At 38.8% G+C, this 12,444-nt stretch overlaps 1 protein-coding gene across 2 annotated transcripts in view; it reads left to right on the top strand.

Annotated features, from left to right (window-relative positions):
* LOC149319222 (uncharacterized) overlaps window positions 1–12,444 on the top strand; it is a 46,764-nt gene that overhangs the window by 18,723 nt on the left and 15,597 nt on the right. For both annotated transcript variants that reach the window (XM_089511316.1, XM_089511315.1), the window contains exons 4-5: window positions 2,987–3,127; window positions 9,456–9,583. In XM_089511316.1, the coding sequence (XP_089367442.1) occupies window positions 2,987–3,127; window positions 9,456–9,583 (269 nt within the window). The remainder of the gene's footprint in view (window positions 1–2,986; window positions 3,128–9,455; window positions 9,584–12,444) is intronic.

Below are 12,444 nucleotides of genomic sequence, written 5' to 3'. Positions count from 1 at the left end.
TGTTGGAGGTTTTGTTTAAAGAAATGTGTATATACAAGTTGAAAACAAATATCCTAATGTAAACCATGACTCTCTTAAGCTTAGAGTAACACACTGTTAGTTTTCCTCATAAGGCAAATTCAGCAAAATATATGTAGAGAAAAATAGGTGTGGGGGGTTGATGCTTAATCCTCCCCTCAACCTGTGTTCCCCTAAAATATATATACCACATGAGGGTTTTTTTTAATAGTTACCCCTCACTCCAAGCCAGGTTCCAGAACAGTTTGGAAAACCAGCTGGAATAAGGAAATTATTTGTGAAATCATTAGGCCACAACGATCTTGGTATTATCCAGAGTAGGGTGAAGCAACCTAATGAACCAGTGCTCCAGTATTAAAAAATACATAGTACACATGCACGCACAAAATAAAGATCAAGTTTGTTATTATTTCTTTAATTAAACATAGTCACACATGTGTACAAAGGTTTGACGTCTTAGGCTATGTTTCATTCATGTTGAGTATAATTGCATAAGGAGCCAAAAGATTCTTCAGCATACCAAATGGCAATTGCTTGCAGAGCTTGGAATAGTTGCCTTTTTGGACTACAACTCACAGAACTCCCCAGTCACAGTTTTGGCAGCTATAATCCCCAAAAGATTCAGGTTCAATTTCAGCAATAAAACATGCTTTCCAAACTGAAAAGTAGATGGGGCATATGGGATGGAAAGGAGGAGGACCGTAAAATGAAGGAAATGCAGTACTAATGGCATGGCTACAACAAGAAGAACAAAAATGGATAGGCAAAAACAGGGGAAGAATGTATGGGGCAGGGAGGAGCGTAGCTAGTTTTGGGCTGCCCATTATGGCAGATCCTTCTTTCGCTATCCAATGTTAATTTGAGCAGCAAGGGTCTGCAATCAGGAGAACCTTTGATTGTCCAGTTTCAGGTTTGGCAAATTATCTGTGACAACCACTCTTCAGAGATTATTGAATGGAGAAAAAGATTGGGAGAGAAGTGGGAAGCTTCTGTCCTTATCACGTGATTGCACTAAGATTATCACATGACATCCTGCGACATCACACTCATCCCGTCTTTCTGCCATCAATGAAGTGGAATGGTCCTGTAACTTTTTATTCACAGGAAACGTTTTCTCCATTTGATAATCTCCTTCTGTTGTGACTTAAAGATCAATTTGGACCCAGTGTAATTTGCCCATTCTCAAGAAATGCAGCGTTATCTTCTGGCAACCATAGACTGTAGAAGCAAAATTCAGACCTTGTAGTTCTGAGTAAGGTTAGGATATAGCCCATATCAATGTGCAAAGCAAGTTGTAGTGATACAGTACACAAACATCACACTCAGGTAACCAGAGCAGTAAGAAATTTGTACCATTAAAACCCTTACCAGTTTGATCTGTCAAAACAGATGTTCATGGGGAGTATAACTGAATGACATTCAGCAAGTCACTAATACCTTATGATATTAATTTTAAATGGTTCTGGAGATCACAAAAACAATTTGTTTTCAGTCAGTGCACCACATTCTCATATTACAATCATCAAGCTCAAAGGGGTGTGTGTGTGTGTGTGTGTGTGTGTGTGTGTGTGTGTAACATGTCACCACTGTAGAATGTTAATGTCAGCCAAAAATCATAACATACCAAATGGCTGCCTCCTAAGTAGAGAACATACACAAGTAGTCAATGTCATACACATTCACTGAGGTATTCCAGTATCATGAGTATGTCAGTGGACTTCAGCCTAGCTGGCAAGATGCCCCAAGCCTAGCTGGCATGGTTGCTCACACAGTTGTTTCTGTTCTGTCCAGTATTTAAAAGGGAAGACAAAATTCCAAAATATGTGAATGTTAAATGTCTTGAATTTGATAAATTTAGGCTTCAAACCTAAATTGGCTTACTATGGAATGGAATAAAATGGAACTTACAATGGAATGCAATAGGACTTCTTTCTGAATAAACAAAAATATTTGCAGTCTCTAGTGTTTTCACTAGGTTGGAACCAAAGGTTCTTTTCCAGCAATGAAAGGAGAAGTGCCTATCCACTGGACAAGAAACAGAGGACCTATAGTCCTTGGGCCACATTTGGCTCCAGGAATGCCCCTACCTAAACAGGTTCTTTTATTATCCCCAGCTAGCAATCCAGGTAACAGATAATAGACTATTTATAGTTTAGGAAGCAATATCTCATAATAGAGCTCTGGATTGCAGCCAGGGAAGATATTGCATGGGATTTAGCTCTGGTTTGCAGGCCTCATTGTTTTTTGAGACAGTCATTGGTATTTAGATGTTTATCATACTATACTATTGTAGCACTATATTTCACTTTAACTGACAAGGCAACATACTATGGAATTCTGACCTTTGCAGCATTTTGAATTCTCGGCTAGAGAGCTCTTGAACATCCCTAAACTGCAAATCCCAGGATTCCATAGGATGTTACCATGCCAATTAAAGTGGATTATACTGTTGTAACAGTGTAGTATGATATGTCCCATTGCTTTTCTACTTTGCTGTTCTGTTGATCTTAGCAGGGCAAAAGTCCTGCTGTTACAAAGTCTATATTGCTGTTTTTTCTTTTGCATTTTAGAAAGCATTGTTGGTTCATTTGGCACATGATATGAAGAATCTGTCTGAATAATACTAAGGATGTTTTAATCTTACCAGATAGTGAACTGGTTTCAAGTAAACCTATCAGTGATAAGGTTGTTCCCTTACCTTTTTGGCTTGTACTTTTATTAACAGTCTTACTCATGGAGAATAAGAAAGTGGCAATTTTCTGGTTTTAGTTTTAACACTGGTGTTGTTGGTATAAAAATATTCCTGAAAAGTATCAGAGCTTGAAAAGTGGGCATGCTGACTTCATAAACTCAATGTTCCCTGTTTTATCTGTACCTGTAAACTGATTTGCCACCCTGCCCCTTTTGGTACTATTTATTGGGAGGTTTTTTTAAAAAAATCATCATCATAATTATCTTTATTTTTCAGGGTTTTTGGGATCATTTTGCACAGCTCTGTTTGTTTCTTATGCAATACAAGGAAAGCCACTGGTACAGTGGGGAAGAGAAATGATGAAGGTTGTCCCGATGGCTGAAGAATATTGCAAAAAGACCATAAGGCACATGGCAGGTAAAATTGCATGTCCTATTTCAAATTCAACAAGGTTTAACTCTTTTTTTTATGCTCAGTATGTTGATGTAGGAGGTTCTGGCAACCTCAGTTATCATTTCAGATGTTGCCCTTTTTTGTCTAGAATAAAATCTACATGATACAGCATTATTACTAGCCTTGCACATAACCTGCTCCTATATTGTTGTTGTTATTATTATTATTATTATTGTCATCATTATCATTATTCACCTCTGGGAAAATAAAATTACTGTGGTTTCAGTTGTGATGGGTGCTTTGGGACCTATTTCAAAGTGACCAGTAACATGTCAGACTGAAAATGCCATAGACAATATCACAATAGCACAATTAGAAAAAGTGACACTGCTTGCCACATTTCCCAGTAAAGCCTCACTGATTCCTAGACTCTTGGATAGCATCAAAATAATTGATGGTCCAGTGAGTAACACCTGGTAAATTGAGAAACTGAAATAACAACAATAACAATAGAGTACTCTTATTTCAAGAATGATATGGGTGAGCAAGCAACATGCTTCTGAAATGTGCTGTCTTGTTTTATACAGTAGAAGCTCCAATTTCTGGCTATTTTTTTTTTAAAAAAAGACAGACAAGTTACAGGATTAATTATGTAAATCTACTTTGTACCAAAGAAAGCTGTCATTCTACCAACACTATGCAACTCCTGAGTAAATGCAAGCCTCTTGGAGCTCATGATGCTGTTATTGTGGAGTGTCGTGCTATTTTAGAAAAGATGAAATGATGAAAAATAACATTAAAAAGTGCCCAAAACAAGATTTAGCCCCATTTCTCAAGAGATCCTGTTATTTTGAACACAAAGATACCAACTCTGCTAAGTAAATATTCTGCAATGGGGTAGAATTCAGAGACATAGGAGATTATTTTACTACAAATAACCTGACTGCTCCCCAATGGGATACAGTCGTGTTGCAAGTTGCTAGCAGGTATTATCAGACATAATTTGCCACCCCTGCCGCCAGGTGATTACAACCCGGCTGCATCCTGGTCCCAGGTGCACTTGGGAGGCTATTTTTCCAAGCTGAAATCATGTTGTTTTGAAAAAGCGGCCTCCAGAGTGAGCCTGGTACCTGGGATGCAGCTGGGTTGCAATCACCCAGCAGGAGCAAAGTACGTTTGATAATACCTGCCAGTAACCCACAACCTGACTGTATCCTGTTGGGAAGCAGTCGGGTTATTTGTCAGTTTTATAATTTCAATAGTAGTGTTAGCCTGTAATATCAGTATACAAAGGGATCTTGTAACATCTTTGAGACTATTAACTGAGCAAAAGACATTATAGCATAAGCTTTTGTAGACTTGATCTTCACTGAGGAAGTAGACCAAGTCTACAAAAGCTTATGCTACCACTTATTTTACACATTATGTAGATTATCTCACTTGCAAATCCCACCAGGATAGACATGGAATTGAAAAGTCAAAAACAGGTGTTATTGCACACAGCCAAGCCCGGACAAAGCCATCTGCAGCCTGGACCCCAGCCGCACTTATCCAGGAGCTTTTTTTTTTTTAAAGGCAACCTCCGGTTGAAAAGTTCCTGGATAATCATGAGTTTTCTTGGGCTGCAGATGGGTTGCACTGCCCAGCCTTCGCTGTATGACATAACACCAGGTTTTGACTTTTCAATCTCATGTCTATCCCAAGCGGGATTTGCAGGTGCAATAATCTCCTTAGTCTCACAGATGCTGATACTCTGCAATGCTTATTCTTATTCTAATTATCTTAAGGCTAGTGTTACCATTTATAGATTTAGAGCCATAAATCATTACCAACAGTAACACTTTTGTCATAGGCACGATGCTTAGGGGATTCTTAGTACATAATTCTTCTGCTTAGGGATAGCAGAGTGCAAAAGCCATGATTCTATAAGGAAGGGAGATATGACTTCACCCAAGAATAAAGTTCACATAGGCCCTGATACCTTTAGGGTAAAGTGCCGCTGACTAGCACCAACAGCTGAAGGACATGGCTGTGATTGAGCAAAGGGCCAGGTAGGTGGACTGGGCAACTGGCACATCAAAAATTTACAAAATTTGCTGTCACAGAGAAGGTGCAAAGGCAGAAGAGTTCCTGTTGTATGTTACCTCTTTAACAGGCAAGTCCAGAAGCCTCAGTGCTAGCAGGCCAAGCAGGTTTTCACATTTTAGACAGAATATACAGTATGTATAGTGAGCACCTGTATCACCTTGTCAGAGGCCAGAAGGACAATCCTGGGCCTTTTTCCTATCATGTTTTCTTAAGACAGATGTTGTCCTATAAACATTTGCTGGTTGTGTGTAGCATTGTTCCCCATCTTCAGAAGTACCAACATACTTTAGAATGTCTAATGTGTTCCCTTTGATTGCTTTCATTAAACAAGAGCTTGGAAGCTGCTCTCAGAAGAATAAGACCTCCATATTTTTTTTAAAAAATGATCTTCAAAACACTTCACAAATGGACACAAACTGGGATAAAAATGTGCTTTTATTAAACAGAGGGTACTTCACAAAGGACCTCCTCCACTCCAAAATCAAAGACTGTCTCCTGTGCAGGAAAAATAAATGTAAAGACTCACTCCATAAATGTGGCATATGTTCTTTTTGCTATAAACACAATGGCCAGAAAAGTACTTTATGTATTGGTGGGGAAAAGAAAACATAGCATGCTTCAAAAGTTGTAATGTGCATCCCCCCCCCCTACACAAAGATGTTGTCTTGTAGGGAAAGGCCACATGTCAATTATCCTAATTCAGAAGTAGATATTTTCCACCTTGATTCATACTGCTTTTTCTGAATGTCCAGGGTCACAGCTTGGTAGCACTATTTGATCCAGCATTGCTGATGGACACTCAAGTGATGTTGGTAATTTGCTCTGCCACATACTGACTTCAATGGCACACCAGCTGACCTGGCCTCAATTACCTGTGTATCTAACATTCAGATAGATTTACTGCAGCCTATTCCATGTGAAAATACCCTTGAAAAACCTCTAGAAGTGACAGCACAACTGTTACAAAGTGTGTGGTGGCCAATAGATTGTTAACAGGAATTGGCTCCTGTAAACACACATAAAAACATCTTCAAAGGCTCCTGGGGCTCAACTAAATCCGTAATGGCCTGGGATTGGGTGACTCAAGACAGACACAGACAGGCGGACACACAAAGATACACACACACATGTAAATTTGTCAATCAATTAAGATTTTACTTGGATGCCTTCTCCAGGTGTTCTTACGTAAATGAAGAAGCCTTTTGATATAGCATTAAAATTCTTTTGACAAGTATTTTTGTATCTTTCTGTATTGTGCCAGATACCATGTTAGTTTTATCCTGCCATCCCTGGCTTTTAATTGCATACCTTGGACTTTATCACACAAGTAAAATTGGGGCTTTAAACAGCAATTATCCTGTGAAAATCGCACAATCGTGATTTAACATTTTCACACACATCACAACTAAAGAGCCATTATCCCCAGAATAAACAGGCAATAAACAGCAACAAATCATTTGTGGGATTTCCCAGTGAATTATTTGTTGCTGTTTATTGCCTGTTTATTACTGAGATAATGGCACTTTATCGCAACATCGTATGAAAATGTTAACCGTGACTGCACAATTTTCACAGGATAATTGGTGTTTAAAGCCCCAATTTTCCCTGTGTGATAAAGTCCTGTGACATTTATTTATATTTTTGTAATAACTGATCCCCACTTTTTAATGAATAGAATACTGTTTCATGCATTCTAACGACTAGGTTATTATTGCTCCTTAATTTATTGCTTCAGCTATGATTTGGATTAAAAAAAAACATTGTTATGCTTGCATTATTAATATTTTATTTTTGTCATCCACTTTTGTCATTTATACAAAAACCGAGATATCAGTACCTAATGTATCTAAATAATATTTATTTCCTTATTAAAGTTACAGTTCTGTACCCACTTACTTGGGAGTAAGCCTTATTGAACCCAGTAGGACTTACTCGTTTGTGCAGACATGTACAAGTTTGGGCTTTCACCATGTAGCCTGTTGGTATGCACTAGATATGAACCCGATAGTGAACATAGTACTTCCAAATAAGATCTGTTGTTGTTGTGTGTCTTCAAGTTGATTTATGGTGACCCTAAGGCAAGCCTATCATGGGGTTTTCTTGGTAAGATTTGTTCAGAAGGAATTTGCCTTTGAAAAGTTTGGATACAGACAATTAAGTTACATGGGAGAAAATGACCAGTCTAACTGTAGAAAAACACTGCCAATTCCAGCAAGATAATGTTAATAAAGAATGAACTTGGAGAAAAACTTTAAAAACTCAAACAGCTCAGAGAATGCCAAGAGAGAGTGGGCAAACCCTGAAGATTAAAGCATGCCTGAGGCTGCAAGTGGGAAAAAATGACAAAGCAAGAATACTAGAGACTCAGCCAACTAGGGCAACACTCAAAAAGAGATAAACAAAAAGGCTCTGATATTGTGGAGGTTTAATATACCCAGAAACCTTAGGACATGTATGTAGGCACTCACAAAGGAATGGGAAGAAGCTTTGATGTTTTCCTGAGAACAGACACATTAGTCTGGAAAACTGTGAGTTTTTAGTACAAAAATGTCAGTGGCATTTGATTTGGTAGGATCTGATACAAACTTTTGATGATCAGACAGACAGAGGAAATAGAAAGAGAACCTCAGAAGGAAAGATAGGAGTCTGGTCTCTGTCAGTCTTGTTTTAAATTTATTTTATAAATTTAAACATATCAGAAATTATTACATTTATTAAAATGTATTTTAAATTTACATTTATTCATTCAAATTTTATTTAGTTAAAAGAGTAAAATTTATTTTTACATTTTTTCTGATTAAATTTTATTGCATTTTTACAATAAAACACAGAATATTTGTATAACAGTGACAAAAACAACAACAATTAACTGCAAGACTCAAAAGTATGCATCTGTTGAATAATTATTCCACAGCAGAATCACGAAATTGGTTTTCCGCAGAGAGCCAGAGAGTCTAATTTATCCAGCTGTAGAGTGTCTTGACAAATGTTCTTCCTTTTTCTATCTTTGGGCTTGAACAGACAGGTCAAAATAAAGCTGCTTCAGGTCACTTTGGAAGTATGCTGTTTAATTGGTGCATGCGTCCTAAGAGGCCAGAAGGACTGGAGCACAGCTCTGGTGCAGCTTCTGGCCTCTTAAAATGTGTGTGTAATTTAAACAGCATACCTCCAAAGTGATCCAAAGCAGCTTTATTTTGGCCTGTCTGTTCAGGCTGTTTGTTTCCTTTCCCATGGGGAATGCAAAATAAGCAGGTAGGAGGAAACAATCCTTTTTAGCATACCCATGGTGCTTGTCCTTTTGTTTTATCTAGGCTGAGCATACCCTAGGATGGGTCAAGTGACCCCAACACTGGTTTCCTTTAACTTCCTTGAGTCATCATGAGTTCAAAAAACATGTATCAGGTCATCATGAATTCCAGCCATGTTCTTCACACACACACACACACACACACACACACACACACACACACATCTCCAGTATAAGGTTATGCAAGGCCAGATGATATATCCCATTCGATTTCCAAAAACCTAATGGCACAAGAATACTTTCAGATGCAGACAGACAAAGAAGAAGAAGGAAGCCATGCTGACCTTCCTAGAGAGAAAGTTCCAAAGACTGGGAGCATCTACTGAGAAGGTGTTCTTCCTTGTTTCCACCAAATAAACTTGAGAAGGTAGTGAGACAGAGAAAAGTGCCTATCCAGACAATCTTAGGGCATGAATGGGCTTGTAAATATGGTCCTTTAAATAGCCTGGACCCAAGCCATATTATCAGCATTTTGAATTGTACTTAGACAACACCTGGTGAATTAGATGCTGCCACCCATGGCTCACCACAAGTCTAACCTTTTTTTCATTTTACTGTAAGAAACCATAGAGATGTATGCTGTGTGAGATCTTCATAAAGGTTTTGATCACAGTTTTCAAGTGTGTGATCATGCAGTTGTATAGAATCAGTAGACAGTAAGATCTATAATAGACTCAATCTTCTGCTTTTCCAGAATGTAGATGGTCCTATTTTTATTTTTATTTTAGTTAGGAGCTTAAAATACACACCTTCTCTTTTTTTATGTTGTGAAAATAAACTGAGTTGTATTGCTAAAGTCATTATTCCTGTTGTAATTAGCTGGATATGATTTCATTGAATTTTTTTCACGGAATCCCCGTAAATTGGATTTTGTCATTTGTCATTCATACTTGACTATGATACTGAAAGACTCTTTTCAAGATGAAATGTATCACATCTAGCTTGTTTTGCATCCAGAATATCAGGAGCATTGGTTTTACTTTGAAGCAAAATGGCAATTTTATTTGGAAGAAAGAGAAATTAATGAAGAAAACCAGAATAAGCCTCACTTTCCTGACAATTATGATGCAGAAGAAAGAGAAAAGGTAATCTCTTCAATTTAAATGTCTCTATTTGGAGATGGTGGTGGGGAAATACATGGACTGATGTAGTTGTCTGGGTCTAGTTGTGCAGCTTCTATAGACTAATAAGAGTTCATTGTGTGACTCGTGCTTTTTAAATTATACACATCAGTTGATTAGCAACCAAGTGTGTAACCTCTGATTTTATATAATTCTAACTCAAGTAATTACAGTCAGCTAACAGAAAACAAACACATGGTAGACAGGAGGAGCTGGATTCCATATGAGAATAAAATAAGAGGTACAGTGGTTGGGAATGAACACATAATCAGCTCAGTAGAGAGCAGAGGCCAGCAGAGATCAGGTTCCAGAGTTGACAGTGAAGTACAAATGGCTGGAAGCAACCACTGTAGTTTTAAAAGAGCAAATGGCAGAATTCCAGAAGCAGGAAAGGTAGAGGAGCGCATCCTTTTAGTCTCCCAGTATCTTCTCACTAAGAGGTTGGCTACATGGGCCAAAAGGCCTGTGCTCCCCCTGGCCTTGCATTGTCTAGTTCAGACAGTGAAGTTAAAACCCTAGCCCTAGTAGACCTGACACAGATCCAGTGCATTCAGCCCAGTCCTGAGGTAAACAGCCCATACTGTGTCAATTTGACCGCTGGTTTGCCACAGAGTTTCCTGAAAACTCAGCAGCAAACCCCAGCTGTTTATATGCCCCCCCCCCCCGGTGCCCCTTACCTTGCTACATCATTGCTGGTATTGAGAAACCTCCCATTTCCATGTCCCATGTGATGTGAAACAGTGCACCTAGCCATGTGGATGTAGCCACATCAGATATGGCAACAGGGAGCTTCTCAGTAACATCAATGGTGTGGCAAGGTAAGGCGTGCACATCGGTAGCAGGTCTTGGGTCTGCATGGGGACAGGTGTGTAAACATCCTCACTCAGCCTCTAAGAGAAAAAAAACCTCAAGCTAAGAATTTAGGAGATTATTGCACTACCTCTTTCCCATTCTGGGCACAGGCTGAGACTGGGCTGGGACCGTATCTCATCACACAGCTCTGTGCCCAGATCATTACTATCCCGTCCCTGATTGGAACATCTCCTATTATGGAAAAGAAGCATTTTTAGCTAAGAATGGGAGATGGATGGGAAAAGGCAGCTAGCGTGATAATCTCCTTAGGTTAGATTAGGTACTGGAGTCTTACTGGAGACCTATGTTGCTGCATACCCTATGCCTCTAGCATAGTCTTCCCCAGGCTCGTGTATTCAATATATTTGACCACAAGACATAGAGTTTTGTGTGCCAACATTGTTGCTGCTTTTTAGCATTTTTTGCCTGAGGCAACTGCCTCATTTTGCCTAATGGTCAGGGTGGCCCTGCTACACAGCATCTGGTTGGGGAGAGGTTATGGCTGCTGAGATCTGCTTGCAACTTTTTTGGCAGACTTGCCACCTTGCTAGCACATGAAATAAAGTGCTGGAGGAAACTGTTTACTTACAGTTCCAGTTTTCCATGCTCTTTTCTAGATCCCCTGCACCTCAAAGAAACTCTGTATTTCTCTGTTTTTCTTAACTGAGGAGTTATTTAGATGATATGACTATCACTTTTCATTATAGCTGGAACTCCATGGGGCATCACAGGCATATGCAAGCCACTTGGCACCTGGTTTGCAATGGGCACAACAATTCTGTTATGTAGGGATCCACCCAAAATTTATTAAACAAAATGTATATATATTTGATGCTAAATGGCATGTAAACCAGATGGAAGTATCACAAGTATTCCTTATGCCTAAGGTTGGAAGCAAAATGCCCCCCCCCCAAATATCATGGCATCAGTAGGGGCAATGAAGGGGGCACCATATTTTGGATAGTAGTAGCTGCTGCTACATTCCCCCTTCATTATCAGGGTCCAGGAAAATTGCTTGTCTAGCTGCAGGAACTGCAAAAGGTGGTTGGCATTTTTTCAGATCCTGCTTCCCTCCCCGCTCCCCACACACACCTGGCTGTGATAAAATCTCACTTAGGACATTCCTGGCTCTGGAAAGCTGCCCTTCAGAAGGGCAGGGACTCTTTTACCGTGAGAAAGCAGCAAGTTTAGTGCTCTTGATGATCTGCCACCTGAAATGGCCACCTCACTCAGGATAGTTTCATGCTAGATAGTTATAAGCAATTATAGCACTATGATTTGACTTTAACTGCCATGACTGCAGTCTGTGGAATCCTGATGTTTATAGTGCGATGAGGTACGAGAACTCTCTAGCTAAGAGCTCAAAATGCCCCTCCTTAAACTGAAAATCCCTTTAAGTTCTATCTCTTAAACATGATGGAAGATTTGGAACATGAAAAAAGCATGAAAAGGTCATATTGTTAGCTATAATTGCAGCCAGGAAGATATTTGCCAAGAATTGGAAAAAAGAAACATGCCCAGGGATCGAAGAATGGAGATGGAAGATGATAGAGATTTATGAGATGGAGAAATTGACGCAACTGGTAAAAGATAGACCTCTGGAAGAATTTTATGAAGAATGGAAAGTTTGGAAAATGTATTTGATTAATCTTAAGAATGATGAAATGCACACTATTATAGAGGGTACATAGGACAAATAGAGGTGTTGTACACAATAAGAGTAATAGATTATTATGTCGCTCTATGAACTTAACGACTTTTTTTGGTCTATAATAACATATCTAGATTATTATTGGATTAGTGTTATATAGTATTTTATCATTAGCAATAAGAAGTTTATAGTAGTTGTATGAGTAAAAAGTTTAGACAAGAGAAATAAATTATGAAATTATAAAGTGATACCATAACAGGGGAAAGGAAAAATTCGTTAATACGGATGGATATGAAATATCTATTTAAAGAAAACTTGAAGG

The sequence above is a fragment of the Sceloporus occidentalis genome, unplaced genomic scaffold (assembly GCF_023333645.1).
Source record: "Sceloporus occidentalis isolate IW3139 unplaced genomic scaffold, rSceOcc1.0.p SCAF_2, whole genome shotgun sequence".
Taxonomy (NCBI): domain Eukaryota; kingdom Metazoa; phylum Chordata; class Lepidosauria; order Squamata; family Phrynosomatidae; genus Sceloporus; species Sceloporus occidentalis.
This window is presented reverse-complemented; position numbering and strand designations above follow the sequence as displayed.